The sequence below is a fragment of the Oreochromis aureus genome, linkage group 7 (assembly GCF_013358895.1).
Source record: "Oreochromis aureus strain Israel breed Guangdong linkage group 7, ZZ_aureus, whole genome shotgun sequence".
NCBI lineage: Eukaryota > Metazoa > Chordata > Actinopteri > Cichliformes > Cichlidae > Oreochromis > Oreochromis aureus.
Window position 1 is genome coordinate 18,413,478 of NC_052948.1, and position 19,154 is coordinate 18,432,631.

General features: G+C 38.9%; 2 protein-coding genes across 4 annotated transcripts; both read right to left on the reverse strand.

The window, feature by feature from the left end:
• Nucleotides 1–1,086: 1,086 nt before the first annotated feature.
• On the reverse strand, nucleotides 1,087–4,018 carry szl (sizzled). The gene is made up of 4 exons (XM_031726277.2): nucleotides 2,662–4,018; nucleotides 2,378–2,544; nucleotides 2,145–2,237; nucleotides 1,087–2,035 (listed from the first exon to the last, which is right to left on the reverse strand). The coding sequence occupies exons 1-4, from the start codon at nucleotides 2,940–2,942 to the stop codon at nucleotides 1,725–1,727; spliced, it is 852 nt and encodes a 283-aa protein (XP_031582137.1). The 5' UTR covers nucleotides 2,943–4,018; the 3' UTR covers nucleotides 1,087–1,724.
• A 1,656-nt stretch (nucleotides 4,019–5,674) lies between these two features.
• mov10l1 (Mov10 like RISC complex RNA helicase 1) lies at nucleotides 5,675–17,163 on the reverse strand. Of its 3 annotated transcripts, none has more exons than XM_031726283.2 (27): nucleotides 17,078–17,163; nucleotides 16,593–16,724; nucleotides 16,276–16,463; nucleotides 15,977–16,136; nucleotides 15,647–15,759; nucleotides 15,307–15,494; nucleotides 15,007–15,147; nucleotides 14,131–14,430; nucleotides 13,711–13,908; nucleotides 13,460–13,574; nucleotides 12,987–13,164; nucleotides 12,827–12,897; nucleotides 12,653–12,744; nucleotides 12,442–12,497; nucleotides 11,953–12,032; nucleotides 11,774–11,846; nucleotides 11,499–11,680; nucleotides 10,740–10,886; nucleotides 10,521–10,642; nucleotides 10,336–10,435; nucleotides 10,006–10,152; nucleotides 9,631–9,804; nucleotides 9,339–9,488; nucleotides 9,046–9,153; nucleotides 7,913–8,053; nucleotides 7,725–7,816; nucleotides 5,675–7,531 (listed from the first exon to the last, which is right to left on the reverse strand). In XM_031726283.2, the coding sequence occupies exons 2-27, from the start codon at nucleotides 16,684–16,686 to the stop codon at nucleotides 7,504–7,506; spliced, it is 3,438 nt and encodes a 1,145-aa protein (XP_031582143.1). In that variant the 5' UTR covers nucleotides 16,687–16,724; nucleotides 17,078–17,163; the 3' UTR covers nucleotides 5,675–7,503. The 3 variants fall into 3 exon arrangements, with proteins under 3 accessions (XP_031582143.1, XP_031582140.1, XP_031582141.1); XM_031726280.2 differs by having other exon boundaries at nucleotides 11,938–12,032; XM_031726281.2 differs by having other exon boundaries at nucleotides 11,938–12,032; nucleotides 16,593–16,748; nucleotides 17,078–17,150.
• Nucleotides 17,164–19,154: the final 1,991 nt, after the last annotated feature.

Below are 19,154 nucleotides of genomic sequence, written 5' to 3' on the forward strand. Positions count from 1 at the left end.
TTATTTGTATGCAAAATCTTAACCATATATCTTAATCATTAACAACATCATAAACTCACTTTCAGTCTTTGAGTATTCTCTTGGTCATGTGGTGTTTGGTTACCATGTGTGGAACATTCTGTTTGTTAAGAAAGAAATCGTATTTTTGTTCTGTGAACACGGGGGAACAAACTACACAATTATAGTTTTTTTTTTTCAATGGCAACTCAAATGAGGGTGGTTGATGATGATAAATGAATGACAGATAAAGGCTAATGGGTAGTGATTGATGATCATTGTTAAGCATGAAAAAAAACCCCGTCAAATTTAGCATGCAGGTCTGTGAGATGCCATGCATTCTTGAAGACTGTTGTGTGACTCTATGAAATAGAGAGATCTGAAAGGAAAGGAACATGGAATCCAGCCTGTCTATCGGGACCAGCACGTTGGCACGCATTGAAAATTCAGGCATATCAGTTTAAGTATGAACAAATAGAAAGAAAAAAAAAATCAATTTCTTTTAAACATTTTTTTAATTTTGACATCACGCCTGCTTTCATTCTTGTTTGTAGAGGATTAAAACACGCTTTTCATGTCATACAATTTGCTTATTTAACAATTTAGCCAATGTACCCAGACGGGAAAAGGTATTACAGACACTAGACTTACTCAGACAACATTTCAAATAAAGAAATGAACATTATTATTGGGGATAAATAAAAGATTGTAATTTGTTGTGCTCGTCTCCTATTCTATTGATATCATTTTCTAAAGTTCACATAAATGATTTTAAATAAATGCATCAAAGTATCCTGCTCATCACATCACATTACACATGTGACACATTGTGTATTATATTATATGGAATGCTGATGATTTTACTTCACAGCTATTCCCGAGGCTGAATTGGCTGTCAACAAAACAGTCAAATATTTAGCATTTCAACTCCAAGGCAACATAAAACCCAAAAGTAGATTTTTAAAAAGCACCAAACACATCCATTGTTCATGAACTATGTCTGTTTAGCCGAGCTGTGAAAACAAGACTATTCAAATGTAAAGGGAGTGATTGATCTTCTCGTTAGCATTACACAGAATGGGCCTCACACTGTGAACATAGTGATCAAGACATTTAAAACAGCTTGGTATCGTATGCAGAACTATTTACAGGCAATCCAATTTGTAACTATTACTGCATGCTAGGTGTTAGTTTTACATTGTATTATGCAATGTTTCAGAACAAGTGGCATTAGTGTGCCACCTTGTGGTGACACAAGTGATAACTGATGAGGGCGTTTAATTAGCTCTCTCTTGTAAAAGCATTAACTAAATAACGGTTGTATTAAAGAGATAAACATACTAGGCTAAAGCAAGGCTTATGAGCATAAGCATGAGGGAAAGAAACCTCACAAATATGTGGTTTCATAGGACGACTATTTTATTGTCATTTATTCCAAACAACACATGGAACATCATAAATACAGCTTTTAACAGAAAATATAATCTACTATAAATTTATATGTATAATACTATGTACAGGTTTCAGTGCGTCTTAATGCAGTGTGCTAACAAAAGCACTAACAACGATGAAATGAGACGGCGACCTGCTCAGATGAGCAAATTGCTTGAGTCAGTTCTTATAACAATTTACCCTCTTTTACAAATACTTCTTAAAAGCCAGTGCCACTGAGCTCCCTCTGTGCCTCAAAACACAGATTTCAAGCTCCTGTTTTGGTCCATGTCCCTTCAACATCTGTGGTGCTTCCATTTTCGAAATGCCACCGCAATGTTTGCATCTTTTCTGTGCCAAGGGAAGACACGAGTCAGAGAAAGGGTCCCATCATGCTGCACAGAACCAGTCAGCACATAAAGCTGTGACCTCCCAGGACGCACAAGGGCACGGGCACATCTAACGTTGATAAGGAGCCACTGCTGGAGCAGATGCTGGGTGTCATAGGGCAACAGAGGACCCTGACGGATAAACTCGACCCGTCCCTCAATTTCAAATTCTGGCTCTCCTGTGGGTAGGCGAAGACGGTGGAGTTTGGCAGTAACAGCTGTAGGGGAAAAAATTAACAATAATAAACACCAGGAAAATCGGAAGTTGTGACAAAAACAAACACATGTGACCACACCGGAGCTTTTTGATAGATTTTTTGAACGTACCAAAATCATGGCTGCAGAAAGAATCCAAGATTGTTTTGGATTCAGGAGCCTCTTCCACATAAGGACAATTTTGACAGGCAGATTTAGGCAAACCTGCGATAAAAATCAAATATTATTTAAAATAACTGTTGAGCATATGTGGTAATCATAAAACAACCTAAAAGCATAAGGACTGGTTTTCAAATATTGGAATTAAACATTATAATCCTTAATAATGAACCTGTAGCCTTTACCTTTAGAAAAGATGCCAGGTTTTCCATGGTGAGAAAGACACATGTCTTCCTCAGCAGGGAAACGGTCACAATCAAGAACATCAGGCCATGGGTGTCCTTGGCAGGCAAGCACTGGGGCACAGCTTTCCCTTACTGCCACACACAGACTACGACAGGGCTGGATGAAACTGAACAAATAGCAACAAGATGTTACACAGTGAACAAACAAGATTACAATGGCCATGATTATTAAAGGAAAGAATAAAAAGAAAGAAAGCAAAGCTCAACACAGAAAATCTACTTACGTGTCAAGACAAACAGGGGCAATGAGGGAGCAGAGGAAGGCTTGTGCTTGAGGGTGGCAGCCTGTCTGCAAAAGCGTCCTCCAATCCTCTGAATGTGGCACCACCTCGCCTTCCAGGCTACTGTGGCCCAAAAAGTTTGGCAAACGCATCTCTGAGTATCCAACATCTTTGCAGACATGCATCTTGTGGGGAATGGCAACACAACGAGTAGACTGACCCATGTCAAACGCCAGTAAAGGACAAGCCATAGTCATAAGAGCCACAGTCAAGAAAACAGCCATAATGTCAGGATCAGAAAGCCAAAGCAGGAGAGGACACAAGGTTAAACAGGGAGAGCTTTAAACCAGCTTTGTTGCCAGTGTCTGCTGAAATGTCATGATATATATACAGCAAGGTCAGCCAGCCCCATGAGTCTGTAGGTCTCTTATCAACCACCAATCAAAGATGCAGAGACGTGTCTTTGGAGATAACGACTTGTTTTGTGATGGCCGCAGACGACGGGGGTGGCAGTAAGCAGATGGTGTGTGGACTAGGGGGGCAGGGAGGGGGAAACAGTGGGGAATCCCAGCCCCAACTTTCACCACTCAGTTAAGTCACACAGTCTCCTACATTTGCTTTAATAGGTCCACAGGGCACAAAAATGTTCATGGGAAAGAAAAAAGGAAAGTTTCAGTTTTCAGGGGGGAAAAATGTAATTCTGAATTTGATGGCAGCAACATTTCACACAAAAAACAACAACAAAAAAGTTGCGAGAGGGTCATGTTTACCACTGTGTAGCATTACCTTTTCTTTTAACAATAGTCTGTAAATGTCTGAGATCTGAGAGCAGCTGCTGGATTTTCTGGAGTGTTGTCCCATTCTTCTTGTTATAGAATCCTAGCTGCTCAACAATCCTGGGTCTTCTTTGTCCTATTTTTCATTTTATGATGCTCCGAATGTTTTTAGTTGGTGTAAGATCCGGACTGCATTTAGGCCATTTCAGTGCACACTCTTCTACTATACAAAGCCACATTGTTGTAATAACTGCAATTACAGGTTTAGGATTGTGTTGATAAAGAGTGAAAATTGTACTGTCAGGATGTTGGCTTTAAAGGTTGTATGTGCATTTAAGTATTAATGATGTGCTTTCACTTGTGCAGGCTTTTGAACTGAGTGGTGATAAGTTGGATGGTCTGTCTCCTCTTTAGTGTAGAGAATGTGGAGTCTATATTTTGCAAAAATAATTTCAAATTTCTATTCATCAAACAGTGTACACAGACAATGATTTCTGGAAGTGGTACTGAGCCCATTCAGTGATTTCCATCACAGAATGCCTGTTTTTAAGCACCTGAACATCATGGGGATCCAATGATTTTAAGCCTTGCGCACAGAGATTTCTCCAGATTTGCGTAATTTTAAAAAAATTTTATTTGGACGATTCATTAGATATTCACCCGTCCTTAACAATTTTATGTTAAGGAACTGTTCCACAATTTTTCTATGTTCTAATGTTAATAAAATATGGGTTTCTAATATTTAACAATCATTACATTCTGTTTCTGTTTACACAGCGTCCCAGCATTTTTGGAATTCAGTTTGTGTATGAAGTTGTTTTGCATCTCTGAAAGTTCTATTTAAAAATAAATAAATGAGGTTTTGTAGACAGTCAGGCTGTCTCCCTTATACGGCAAGTGTCTTTCATGTGTCCCTGCTTCCTAATTGGAGACTCATCTGCAGAGCCTTCGGTTCTCATTAGCAAACCAGTGTCTCCTCTGGCACACCTGGCTTTGATCTACCAATAACCCAACCTCAGATCCAGATGTAAAATACTGGCCCAGCTTTAATTTATCCATTTCATGCAATAGAAGCTGAGAAAATTCCTGTTTCATTAACCAATACAGTGACATAATGACATATTCCAGATCAGTTTAGAGAATTTAGACCATTTCAATTCTTATTTCTTCTTTATTTGTCAACCATAGATAAAGACACGCATTTGTCAAATTCTGTTAATACAACAGAACTCCATTACAGCATCATCATGTTTGTTTTGATGTCGTCTGTCTCCAGGTTTAGATCTGTATCTGAGGCTGATGCCACTAAGACTTTCTCTTACAAACCAGAAGTCTCTATCCTAACCAGCCTCCTGTGGCTGGTGATCAGAGATGACAAAGTAAAGTGCTTTCTGACTGACCACATTTGTGTGTGTCAACCCTATCTGCTGTGAGGACAATGCACTTGCAACTTCTGAGCCCTCCATGGTTGCAAGCCCTCCACTGAGCAACAGCTTAGTCAACTTTTACAATCTGATGAGCGGAGACTGGTTCCAGCTTGGGTAGACGAGTACAGTCAGTAAGAGGGGGACTAACTGAGCAATAATAGTTCAGGACTAATTTGGGAGAATAGGTCAACACATTTAACAAGCTCCCCCTGCTGAGTGCCCAGCAGGGATCTATTGTTGAGCCTAATGGCTGCCTTGTAGACACAGTGTCTGTCTTGGTAATGTGTTGCCTGCCCCTACCTCAGTTTGTGAAAAGGTGATAGTGTAGTGATCTTAATACCTGAGCAACTCTGTCTTAATACAGTAGACAGTCTAGCGTGGACAATTATCCCCTAAAGCCAACAATTAAGAGTAGCTTTAGCCATTTTCCTAAACGATCTGGCTTTCATATACATTGAGCAGAGGATCTGTACGACCAAGCGATCAACTTTTAAGTTGAGGGCTGTCAATTGGACTTAAACAGTCCATCATTGCCTGTTACCGTTTTCATTTTAAGTTATTTAAAGTGAGTCTTACACTAAAGATTTAAAATTGAGTAAGCTACGTGTGTGTGTGTGTGTGTGTGTGTGTGTGTGTGTGTGTGTGTGTGTGTGTGTGTGTGTGTGTGTGTGTGTGTGTGTGTGTATATATATATATATATATATATATAATTTTTAGTTTTTCAAACAAATTTCCCTGTTTAAATGCATAAAATACTAATTTTCAGCTTACAGAAATATAATTTATTGTCCCTCATTAGGAAAATGTATCGTATTTAGCTCAGAATTATGTTTATTTCCAAGTTTCTGCACACATGAGGAATTTGTCTTGGTGTCATGGTGCAAAAATAATAGTGGTACAGAAACAGAACATACGGTATTTACAGTACATTTAATATATACATATCTATATAAATACAACAATAAGAATACTTTATGTTAAAGTTAACCATTTATTGATTATTACCTATTTATCCACAACTTTTAGCTAATAGTTCTAACCGCCCATTCACTAATGATTACAAGAAAAAAAAAAAAATCCCCCCATGCAAGCCTGTTTTAACAGCTTATTGCTTAATGAGTTCATTCATTTTTTTCGACCAACATTATTAATCAATCTTAACTTTTGCGTTTTTGCTGTATATTTAGCTGGTCAAGCCATTTCACTTTGTGGCAAGGTGGTTTTTTTGTTGTTTGAAATGCTTTCTCTGATGCAATCTTTCCATGTGTGCTATAACCCCCCTCCTCCTTTGGTAGCCAACTTGTCTGCTCTGGGGAATTCACAGCAATGTCTTACCTCCTTACAAGCACCACCTGCTATAATAAAATAAGCACAAACTAGTCAGAATGCAGCTGGCACGGACTGTCCCCATTATATGCTACATGTGAGCACATAATGCTGGTATACACACTGTCCTGGGACCAAAATAAATAAACCCACAAACACCCCATGTGGGTTTATACTGTCTGCTTATTTCAGACACTGGCTTTAGCATCTTGTGGGGAAAATGGTAACCTTTCTTCTGTGTGATAATAAAAATTTGCATTCCAGACCTTAGGCTTTAATGTGTGCATTTGAAAGTCTTAAATCATTCATGAGCAGTTACTGTGCCAGCAAAACAACTTCAAAACCCATAATGCTTCAAAATCTAAGTGAGGAACGTGTCAGACTATAACTTAAGAACCTCCAAAGCAACATTATTTTAAACAATATAAATATGTATGGGTATTCTTCACTCTATGGTTCAGCCATCACTGGATAAGTGGGACACCAGAGGGGGAAAAAAAACAAAACAAAAACACCTGAGGCATACATCAAAGATAGGGGTGTCTCTTGGAAGAAAAGAAAAGGGACTTTGTGTCTGAGCTGGGCTCTCTCACAGTTCAGATAAGCGTTATCCCCTCCCTGCTTCTAATAGACCCATTAACTTAAAGACACTGAACCCCCATTTTCCTCTTTTCTCTTCCCATTACTCCACCCACTGGGCTCCAGTATGACTGACGGTGAATGTGCAGACTTTCAATAGCACTCAATTGTCACATCCAGTCTCCAGGTCTTATGGGCAGACACTGTTATATCAACTTATGCAGACAACTTGCCCATAAAATCCGCAGACATCTGCTTAGGTTAATGCCCTCAATATACCAAAACTTTGTTTTGTTGTAACCATTTTCTCTTGTTTATCAAAGAGCTGGCACCACATTACTTAGAAATTTCTGCTTTAAAAGCAAGGTCGATTCCATTCAAATAACTCTGGAACCATTACTGTGCAGACTGGGTAGATAAACACACTGGGACCATTAAGGTGCAATTCTCGGTAATTCACCCAAAAATCTGAACCATCTTATGCAGTGTCAAGCACATCAACTTAATGGTAGGACACAAGAATGCTTGGGCCGTGATCATGAGTGTCACCTTTATTTCTCATCCCAGTGGGACTGCATTTGGCTCTTAAGTAAACAAGATATTTTTCTTTTTAAAGCAATTACGTTAAGAGGTACACAGAGCAAAGCCGAGAAAATGTGAAGGAGGAAATACAAATTTAAACATAATTGGATTGCCAGGTTGACTGTGCTGGAGTACACCCTCTGTTATTGTCCCTTTTATGTGCTCCTTTGCTCCTCTGCAACACTGTGGGAAAATGAGATGGGGTTCACATTTTTGCACAACAATAATAATAATAATAATAATAATAACAATAATAACAATAATAATAATAATAATAATAATAAAAAAAATCAGAATAGAATCTGGACTAAAAATAAATATTTGATTAGTAGCCTTGCAATAGTCAAGAATATCCATTATGAACCTGTTTACTTACGTGTGAACATCTTGAAGAGAGGAAGGAGGGTCGCAGCCCAGATAAGCCTCATTAATATAGCAGTACTCAAGCAGAGCCCTGAAGCATGGGTCCTGGAAAGGAATTATGATTTTAGAACATATAGGGTGAATGCATTTTATTACAACCAGTATGGTGAGAGAAAAAAAAAAAGTTAAGAGGTCACTCACCCTAATGAGAATGTGTGGGTTTCCAACAATTAAAAGCAGAGCTTTGGGTCGAGTGATGGCCACATTGAAGCGTTTTGGGTTGGCCAGAAAGCCAAGCGTACTCTTTAGATCATCACTCTGTAGTGACTCACTAGAGCGCACCTATATTATAGAAGAATTATGTGGATTAAATGCCATGACAATGAACATAACATATGTAAATGTTACGGTTTACATTTGTGCACAAGGTTGAACTAAATCAGCATGTCTGCTTGTTCAGTTTAAAAAATAAATAAATAAACCAACAAGGGCTTCAGTATAGTGGAAGTTTTATATGGTACAGGTTTATTTTGTGTATTCACTATTTAAATCCTGTGTAATTTGAGGTTAAAGGATATAAACATTCAGTGGCCACTTCATTAGTTGCACCTTGCTAGTACCCTGGTGGACCCCGTTTTCCCTTTCAGAACTGCTTTCATGGCATACATGCACTTTTGGAAATATTCCTCAAATATTTTGGTTCATATTGATAGGTTGGCATCACTCAGATTTGTCACCTGCTATCCATGATGCAAGTCTTCCATTCCATCACATCCAAAGGTGCTCTACTGATTTGAGATCTGATGATCATGGTGGTCATTTGGGTGCAATGAATTTATTGTCAAGTTCAAGAAACCACTTTGAGCTAATCAGAGCTTTGAGAAGCAGCCATGAGAAGATGGGTATACTGGTCAAACTGTGATGGACATAGCAACAATACTCAGGTAGGCTGTGGCTTATAATGATGCTCAGTTGGTACCCAAAGTGTGCCAAGAAAATGTCCCTCACACTGTTAATTCACCACCAGTCTGAACAATTAATACAAGGCAGGATTATCCATGCTTTCGTTGTTTACACCAAAATCTAAACCCAACCATCCAAATGACAATAAAAACACCAATGTCTGCCACTTGGATTAAAAAAAAAGAAATATAATTATATCAAAGTCAAATGCAAAAACATGTTACACTACTTACTCATATTTTGATATTTGATAACACAGATGCATGTTAAAAAAATAAAATAAAAAGAATCAAAACAGCTAGCCTTTTACTTAGAGGAAAATACAGTCGAATATTTCTACCTGTAATTATCCAAAGCATGTTTTTGCCTACCGTAGACAAAATGATGACCAGAAACTCTTGTCCTTGGAACTCCTCCACAGAGCCCACTTTGATGTCCGACAGGCCCACCTTCCCCAGCAGGACACGAATCTTCTCACACTGGTGAGGAAAGCCAGAAGAGTTTAGGGTCTAAAGGAGTGCAGTTGGCCAGCTTTAAGTTGAAAAGCCATTTGGAGTAACAGTTTGAATTATGCAAAATGTTGGGGTTTCTTTCTGTCTAATAAAATAGTAAAAGGAAAAAAAAAAAAAAAAAAAAATTACAGTGATGAATCGTAAACTCATACTTGTTTTTTGTAGGGGGCAATGACGCCAATGTCAGAGGCATGGACAGGATTGTAGAGCTTCTTTGCCAGTTGACAGCAGTATAGCATGACCTGTACAGCTTCTACTGGGTTAAACCATGATGGGTTGTTACCTTCTCTCATTTCTGTCCCCTAGAGAAAGAAGGGAAAAAAAAAAAAATCATGCAACAAAATAAAAATGCAAGCTAGCAATCCCAACAAAGTGTCATATAACATTACTCAGTAAAGGAACCTATCACGTGATGAAGGAAACCATATTCTATATTTTCATTACCCTGACTCCATGAAAAAGAAGTGGGAAGCCTTTTTTGGGCAGATTTTTCCACTGGCAGAGGGAGTCCACAATAGGCCTGGGTCCTTTACAGCACAGTTCTCCCTGATAGAAGAGCTTTGAAGGCAGTGTGAGCAAGGCCTCATGAGAACGATAGTTGTAGACCAGCTTAGTTACCTGTTGTTGTAATGAAACAGCACTCCTGTGATTATCATGTAGACTGAAAATATACTGACACATTCTAGTCAAGCTCATTTATCATTAGAGCTGCACTGTATCATAAAGATTTTATCTTTACACATTTTAATATGATGCATTTCTGCAAAGAACAACTTAAAAATGCTCAACACCATAAACATCTTTATGTAGAACACTAACCAGTTTCGGATTGTAGCCCCAGTCCTGTCTGGAGTACAGAGGGTTGGCCATCAGCCTCTCCAACAAAGACACCCCAAAGCCAAAGGCACTAGCTATCTTGGACTTCACAAGCGGACCCAACTGGCAGGGGTCTCCAGCTAAAACTATCTAAATAGGGAAAGGGTTTTTTTTTTTTTTTTTTAAACAACAACAAAAAGAGTCATTGTTAATAAAGCTCAGTTCAGTCATGACCAAATAGTAAAGGTTGTATACAAAAATGTGGAAAATTAGTTTAGCCAGTCATCAAATTCACCACAACCCTGAAATTTTCTAATGTCTGACATAGCTAACCTGTCCATCTCTTTCAGACACAATGCTCATCGGGATCAGGGACTCTGGCTCAGTGGCTTGACCGGCTTCATCCAGAAACAGATGAGTAAAGTGTCCCACTCTGAAGATTATTAAAGAGTTAGTAAACAAGGACTAAAGTGGGAGAAAAACTAATTAACCTTTCTCTACTATAACCCATGTCTTACGGTAGGCCTATATTATGGAACATGCCAGCACTGGAGCAGGTGCTGACCACAATCCTGTGGAAAGCAGCTTGACGAATGTCCTCTCCTGCCCTGGAGTACACTCTCAGCACTTCTGGGATAGACTACGGGGAGGGGTGGAGAGAAAAGAGAAAAAAGAAATCTAAATCTGAAACAGTCAAACACATTAGCCTAAATACTATATTAAATAATATTAAATACCTCATTCTGCCTACAGGACGCATTGACACGGGCCAAACTCGCAGCATGCAGGAAGCCACTGTTATGTAGGCGGATGCAGATGAGGTCAGCAGCACTATTGGAGGGGGTGCATACAAGTACCCGACTACTGGGCATAAAGTGGTAAACCTGGATGTGAAAAAGATTAAACCTCATACAAGCAATGGGAGTCAAACAGCTGTCATTTGCAAATGAGAGTCCGAAAATGATTTGAATGCTTAGAATTTTTATTCACTTTGTCATAAAAAAAATTAAATTAATTAGAAAAATTAAAAAATACTGGCAGTAGCAGCAGCCAGTGGTACCCCTCAGCCTCCTAGTAGACGCACCTATGGTACAAATTTAAAAAAAACCTATGTCACCTTGTTCTCACATGTTACTGCATTCACGAGATTTTCAGAAAAATTGACCTCTGACCTCCAACCTTGAGGCCAAGGTCACTGACATTCAAATTCGTCCGAGATTTTTAGTAAATACACCTATGGTATCAATTTGAAACCGCTATGTCAATTTATTATTAAGTTATCGAACTCACAAACTTGGGTGTCCATGCTGCCTGCTCACCCACCAGGCAGGGTAACAACAATTCTATCTATTGACAATCCAGACTTAAACCTAAATACCAAAGGACAAAATGGAAAAATATAAAATGAGCACAGCCACAGTGTGAATAAGAGTGGCACTTACAAAATTATATTTTTCTATGTATTCATGTGACTATATTGCATCGAGTATGTGCACCTGGAGTATGGCCTCTATAATGGTGATCGTCTTTCCAGTGCCTGGAGGTCCAAAGAGCACGTACGGAAGGGGCCGACACTCCCCTGCTAGGATCCTCTTCACTGCCTCCTTCTGAGGGGGGTTCAGGTCTGGGTTAAAGAAGTGCCCTTTGGTGGGGAGGGGTTTAGATGGTGGTGCACAATCTAGATACAATTACACATTTGTTAATGATGATGCCAGTGACGTTATCCGTCAAAACACAGGCAAAATCAGTATGACACTGAAAATATCTGTACCTTTAGTCTGTGTGCCTTTTGACTTCATGTCAATGGTAATGCCTGACACTTTTCCATTTTCAGTGGCTGGTGCCTGGTTTTTAAACATATTTACATTTGATTAAAAGCTTTAAATTTAATGAAGTAATGTCTTACTTTCACCCCCCACCCCCACATATTTTCACCTTATTGTTCTCTACCGTTTTGTCTTCATCTAGTTTATCCATCCATTTTCCAGTCCACCGAGGGGTCCGAGGTGTCACTCTTGAGGGGAAGAGAACTGCCCGACAATTTTAAAAACTGCTTTTAAAGTTAGTCATACATGCTTGGGTATTCTGTATTCAATATGTAGCTATGAAGAAATAAAACAAGCTTTGCGTTTCTTTTTACAAAATGTTTGAAGGCATCTGAGCAAGCTGTCGCTGCAGTACATTCTCTGTCAAGACAATAAGTCATATACAAACAGCACCCTCTAGTGCCACTTTTGTGGTCCTGACAATGTGTGTCATACTAAAGATGAGTTTTCAAGCGGTTACTCTTGTTTTTCCTCTGTTTTTAACCTTTTGCAGTTTTTCTATACATATTACACAAAATATCATTTCATTACATCAAAAGATATTTTTATATAAAATTCTTTAAAAGAAAATGAGTCTGGAATGTGGACTCTCAGTAATTTAGATTGAACTTACCTTCCCCAAAGTGTTTTGTCTGTTCAAGTGCACTGTGACACCGCCTCATAGTCAATCTGATTACACAAACATCAAAAACATTAAAAGGTAAACAAAAAACCCTGAGGCACAGCAACTATGAAACACTGTTTTCAGGTGAAAGACAAATGCATTATGTGAAACGTGAAGTAATAAATTCATTATGATATTAGGATTCTACTCATTTTCTCACCTGTTGTAAGAGAACTCAACATCTAGTGGCTCTCCAAGGTAGCTGCGCTGAAAGTCTGAGTTCACTCGTAAACTCACATCCTCATCATTGATCTGTGTAACAACCAAGCATTAGACTAAAATATAAAACTAACTATTTTTTGAAAATATGCTTTACAATAACATATCTCCATACCTCTGTGACGTAGCTAATGTACTCCATTACCACACCATCACTCTGTAGCTTCTTCAGTATTATTCTGTCCCCTGAAAAGGAAGCTTGTCAACCTTCTTCTTTTGTTGAACAGTAACAATAAAACAACAATATTGATGAAAGGTGCTGAAGGCCACCTCACCTATATTGAGATTAGGTCTGCCTTCGGCCAAACCGGGGACCTCGAGGTGCAGGTAGACAGCCCCTTTCCTGAGAAGCGCTCCACTGATAGAGAATTCTCTCAGTTCCCTTTCTGCGTGCAACTCTTCCAGCCAGAGAAGGACTGAGAAACGCGACTGCATGTTCGACGGAGACAGCACCTGAGCAAAATGCAATAACTTACTGTTTCACTTCATGCAAATTCGGATTTTCTATTTTCAATAGGGCACAAGACATCAGCCACCTGAGGCAGTTCCTAACATTTTACATCACATTGCTTATAGAAAGGCTTAAAAGTTAATTCCTTACTCAAGATCTACAGTTTGTTATTTTACTGATTCAGAAAGTGAAATTATTGTCAGCCAACCATAAACAACACCTCCCAATCATGTAAAAATCTAATGTTTTTGTCATTATTCTTCAGGACCAGATTAACTTGACCACAGGCAAGCTCACCTCTCCAAGGCAGGGCTCAACTACCAGGACATCGCTCTGGGTTTCCACACAGTCTCTTAGAGCGTGAGGCACAGGGTAGTTGGGTAGAAATTGTGGCAACCGCCGCTTAGGAAGCCTAGAAGAGGGACAATCAGCCTTACACAGCAAGTAGCAAGGGTTGGTTTTGCAACTTAATAGGGGGGAAAAAAAATAATTATGCCCACCAATAACCCCCACATGATCAGAATCATTGGAATCGGCTCTTTCGATACCTTGGTGTCATTTTCGGAGCAGCTACTGTGATCACGTGAGGAGATTTTGCAGCGACTGGGCGATTATCAGTAGGAGTGTAGGGTACAGAGGGCTGGAGCACATCTTCACATTCACTGCGCACGGTGACCTTCAAGCGCCTCCCGATGGTGAAAGAAGAGAAGTGCAGCAGTAGCAGCTCAGCACAAGTTCCCAGGCCCCTTGAGACATTTCCCAAACAAGATTCAGCTGTACATAAAAATCATACCAACAAAAACCCAACAGAGACACAAGACACCTCCAACAGTGAAACTCTAATAAATTGTTAACCAGTTAATCCAAAGTGAGATTAAGCAAAGTTCTTCTTTTTCATACATGACCCATATTAGTGATTGTATTATTTTTACCATAGTTTTGATAAGAGGATTAAAAACAAAACTTACTTTGCCTCGCAGGCTACAACAACTGGCAGTCTCTCTCCAGGTAAAATATCCAACTCGCTTTCCTGTCTTCTTAGACCGGGGGAATGGACCGCCTCCTTCTGCGCATCGCCATTTTCTTTGTCTCCATCTTTTCCATCTTTCACTTGTATTTCTGAAGACTTGACAGGGTTTTCTTGCAGCTGCTGCCCTTTTTGCCTCAGTGATGTCAATCCTTTAACACTAACCAGAGTGAACTGTTCTTCTGAGTCCCAGCCAGCAAAGTCGCAGTGTGTCAACTTGTGGGTCTCTGAACCTTTATTTCTGTTAAGAGAAAGACGAAGACACTAAAGCACAGTCCTACTGAACTGCATTTTCTTGATAATATATCAAATTAAAATTGCATTTTCTCGATAATATAGTCCACAGTTCTCAGAAGGTTCGTGATGCAGTAGTACAATTTGCTGTGATTAAGCACTTTCCCCTTCTAAAAGGATGTCAACAGGGAGCATTTTGTGCTGATCCATACTGACCTCTATCTCCGAGAGACTACATCATTTGTTTTGTTTTCAAGTTATGTGCCTTTATAAATAGTGCCAACATGCTCGCTCTCTATCTGCTGTGGTTCCCCTTTAGGTTGTCCTCTGGAAAATGAGTGTTTTATTTCATTTATGCTCATATGAACACTTAGAAAAAGTATTACTATGTTTTTACTCTCAATGGCATTTATCAAACAAAAGTAAGAGCAAAGTAGCTGCACTTTCACTTTTGACAGGTACAAAAGCAGAATGAAATCAATGCAGTTAATAAGATGTACATAAATTTTAAAGAGATTTCAGTTTGAGTGCTTTTATTTACATTGACAATGTTAATATTTTATTTCTTCCCTGATTAACTTACTGTATCCAGAGCACCAGCTCTCGTGTCTCCCCAGTCATCAGTTCCCCAAACTGTCCGTAGTCTGTTACATTCAGCCCACCTTTATCTTCTAAGATGCTCTTCAGCTCAGCCTCTCTGAGAGGCGTAGCAGAAAGATTTGCACTGCAAAAAGAATAAAAAAATTTTAAAAAATACACTCATTATAATTAACATAAAGCTGATATGATTGCTCAATGAAGTTATTTTTCAAGCAGAAACTGTAAAAAGCAAACCCACAAAATCTACAGTCATCACTTCAAGCTTAAAAACTGTAGCTGATACCTCTGAGAGAAGGGTGCCATGCAAAGAGCCCTCCAGCTATAGAGTGACTGACTGCTCTCTACCATTACCAGGTTAACCAAATGTCCTACTGAAGGCTCGTAACGGGCAGGGAGCAGGAGAGAGTCCAAGCTGAAGAAAACACTGTCATCCACCACTCCACTACGACCATAGATACTGGTCACACGCACCTACAGAAAGGAGGTGAAAATGACAAATGGGGGGGGGGGGTGTTACAAAGTTTTACCATTGCAAATAACTGAGCAGAAAAGTTAAAGTACAATTAAATGGACTCCAATAAAATAAGCATGTATTGCATTTTAAAAAACAATGATACAATTACTTGGTCTAGGCGGCAATAGCGTAAAGGGACCACAGAATGAGCTTGGGTGGTCCACTGGTTAGGATTGATAAAATATTTTGCTTGGACCCAGTCTCCTTTCATTGGCTCGTAACCTGTGAGAAGACAGAAAACACTCAAAAGATGCCTGAAAAACAGGAAACGTAAACCTTCAGCAGATTGAAAGCTAACCAAACATGATCTTTAAAGATACACGTGGTCGTTAAATCAGTCCAAAATACTGGCTGGGGCTGAATGACCAAGAATGGGTGTAGCAAAGCATCACGGGGTGGAAGAAGCTTTTAGCATGTAATGTAAAGTGCATACAGGTACCTTCCCAAAGACTGTGGCTTGGGAAGTATGTGGTTTGATTTATGTAGCCACCATCTCCATCAAATGATGTGACCATGCCAACGAGAGGCCGCAGCTGCATAATGTCAGCTTCCAAGGAGGTTTTTCCTCCATCCTCCCAAGCATCTGCACTCTTCTCCACCTAAAGGACATGGTTCAACAGAGCTGTTGTGAATGCCTTATTGGAGGGAACAACAAACAAGTTCTCAATAGAAACGATTTCACACTTGGAAATAAACAGAAATTTAAGCTGTTGATCACATGAAGTACAGGCTCCTCACCCTTAAAGCTTTCCATCCCCCTTCAGAACCATCTCTTACTGCTATACAGTTGACCAGGTCTCCTTCTTTCAGTGGCACGCCACCCAAGACCTCACCACTAGTGAAGTAGATGGCATCGTCGATCATGCCATAGTCAAGACACAGCTGGGTTATCACCCGGCCCCTCAGGTGGCGAATGTCTTCCCTACCTGGCCAAGAAACAAATGCAAACCAAACTTGACTAATCTAATGTGTCAGTATTCTGCTACCAGCTATACACGATTAAGCTGACCAAATTTTTTTTACCTTGACGTGGTTTGAAGTAATATTGTATTTACCTGATTCATGGGAGAAAATGTCTCCTTCCACTTCGACTGTCCTCCACAGCGGAGAAACCAGCTTGGACAGCACACAACGCACCGCAGTAAGCATATCTGCAAAATGCTAGCTCACACAGCTAGCTACCCGCACTAAGAAAACAGGACAGAGGAGAGCTGCTCTTAATCAGTATTTGCCACCTAAGAGCAGGCTGTACGTTTGCCGTTGTTATACTTAACTCGCTAACTGACTATTAACCGAAAACATAACTGAGTCATAAAGTCGTTCTCCGCATGAATAAGTTATCGATTTCTGCTAATTAGATGGAGGAGGAAAGTTAACAAGTTCACGTCAGGAAAAGTTAGCTAAAAGCTACCTCACTATAAAAGCCCGCAAATAGAAAATAATTGAAAACGTTATTAAACAAACAACAGGTAGTGAAAATATGTTAATAATAAATTAGTTAATGACATTAAACTAATTTTTCAAATGTCTGATTCGACACCTGTTTGCTGTTCCACCCTGAAGATCCGTGGCACTTGGGAGGTACGCGCGGACGCTCGGTCACGGCTAATTTTAAGAAGGGCGGTGCTAGGAGAGAGAGGGTGGATTTAACCAAACGGGGGCGCTGTAAAGTAGACAGTAAGCAGGTCATAGGAGGAGTGAGAAGAGAAGAAAAGACTGCCGGTACATATCGATATTTACTGATTTCGAAACCCAATACTTGTTTCTTTCAGACTCATGAACAATAAACAGATGTCTCTAATATTTGTAATGAGTAGTTATTTAGTTACTGCTTACTCTGCCTAACTCCTTGGTTCAGCTACTTGTTATTTGTGGCTTCCAAACACCTGCTGTCAAAAGGGAAGTTGCATAGTGCCCTCTGGCGGTCAAACTATAAAAAATCGACACTCATGATTGAAGGGTTTCTCCTATCTCTTTTGCGCTTTTTTTTTTTTTTTTTAATTTCCATTTATCGGCTGTTATAAATGCCGGTACCCATACCTACTGGTAAATAATCTAACATCAGTCGATAACATTGGCGTGCTAAGAAATCAACCAGGCTCTAATTTTGGGATGCAATTTTATGAATTTTCTGCTTTTACGGAAATAGCTGTACTGTTTTATCAGAAATAAAAACCAAATGACAATGCTTAAAAAGTTGTTGAAAACTGACTGAATTATAATAATTTGAATGCGTAGACACCTGCCAACATAAACACAGAGACATAGCTGCCCTGTAACAATATGGCAGCCTCTGTGAAGCCCAAGACGATAAAGTAAAAGGCTAATAAAAATATACACTGGTTACAACATTATAAATCACATAATACGCTCAGTTCTATTTCAGTTTCATTTTATTAACAAATCTGTTGAAATTCAGTTGCAGTCACGATGACACAAAAAAATCATTTGTGAAATGGGAATTCCACAAAAAACTTGTGGGTAAGGGCCTAGCATCATAGGTTACTTGAAGAACAAATATAATCTCCGGCATGTATCCCAATTTTAGTGACACTGATACAGCACATCTAGATAGTGGCACATGGAGAATAACACTCTAAATGAACTGGAACATGTTTTAAATTGGAATTGAGAATTCTGAAAACCTTTTAGGATTGAACATATAGTAGCAGTTGTTGTCCTGAGCTCTTTATGGACACAGAGAGGGATGCTGACTTTTTTGCAGTGCAGGACACCTGCAGGTCACACTAAAGCTCAAATATATGTTTGCAATTCTTTCCTATTAAGAGTTGTTTTTCCCTTGTGTTATGCAAATTTACAAGGGCAAGTACTCTGGGATAGGATCACAAAATCTGTCAAGGAGTCTAAATACTACATTACACAAGAATGTGAGATGTGTTGCATTGAGTTAGCTTCAGAAGCTTGTAGCCATGAAGAATTGGGTCAGGGGGAGCATTTACCTTTGGCCCTGACATGACTTGCATAACTTTGTTTTGTAGGTTTGTAATTTCTCAAAATATTTAAAAAAGAAAAAAAGTCACCAGCAACTAAACCATATATATTTCACCTCTGTAATATTCTGGATTTTTATAATTGAGCCATTTGTATATATTAGAGCTATTTCTTATATTTTGTAAATTTTTTAACGTATTGTATTATTTAATTAGTTCAGGCTGTTACTGTTACTGTCTTGGAACAACTGTAACCCACATAATTTCCTTAGGGATTATTAAAGATTATTCTGATTCTGATTTTAGCCTTAGATTGTGACACAGGTTAAAAATGCTGGAAAAATAACATGAATTAAATGAAATCATTCAATAATTAACATAAACTAAATCTACTTTCTCATGTAGTTGTACTTTAAGCGTTTTAGCTCTGCTTTTTAGTAATAAGAAGGTAAAGATTTCCACACATTAATTAAAAACACTAAAGTTATTGTACAAAACAACAACAACAACAACAACAACAACAATAACAATAATAATAATAATAATAATAATAATAAATCGACCATTCTGAGGGGTTCAGATGGGAACTTTGTTTTTTCAGGGTTGTTTTTTTAAATTTCATATGCATTCAAAATAATGATTCTTCACCCTCAATAAACATGAATA

Coding starts and splice junctions, on each gene's coding strand:
- szl (XM_031726277.2), bottom strand. CDS start 2,942: ATGGCTGTTTTCTTGACTGTGGCTCTTATGACTATGGCTTGTCCTTTA. Junction 2,545..2,661: donor GCCCCTGTTTGTCTTGACAC/GTAAGTAGATTT, acceptor CTATTTGTTCAG/TTTCATCCAGCCCTGTCGTA. Junction 2,036..2,144: donor TTTCTGCAGCCATGATTTTG/GTACGTTCAAAA, acceptor TTTCCCCTACAG/CTGTTACTGCCAAACTCCAC.
- mov10l1 (XM_031726280.2), bottom strand. CDS start 16,686: ATGCTTACTGCGGTGCGTTGTGTGCTGTCCAAGCTGGTTTCTCCGCTG. Junction 12,033..12,441: donor GACAAAACACTTTGGGGAAG/GTAAGTTCAATC, acceptor ATTGTCGGGCAG/TTCTCTTCCCCTCAAGAGTG. Junction 7,817..7,912: donor ACCCACACATTCTCATTAGG/GTGAGTGACCTC, acceptor ATTCCTTTCCAG/GACCCATGCTTCAGGGCTCT.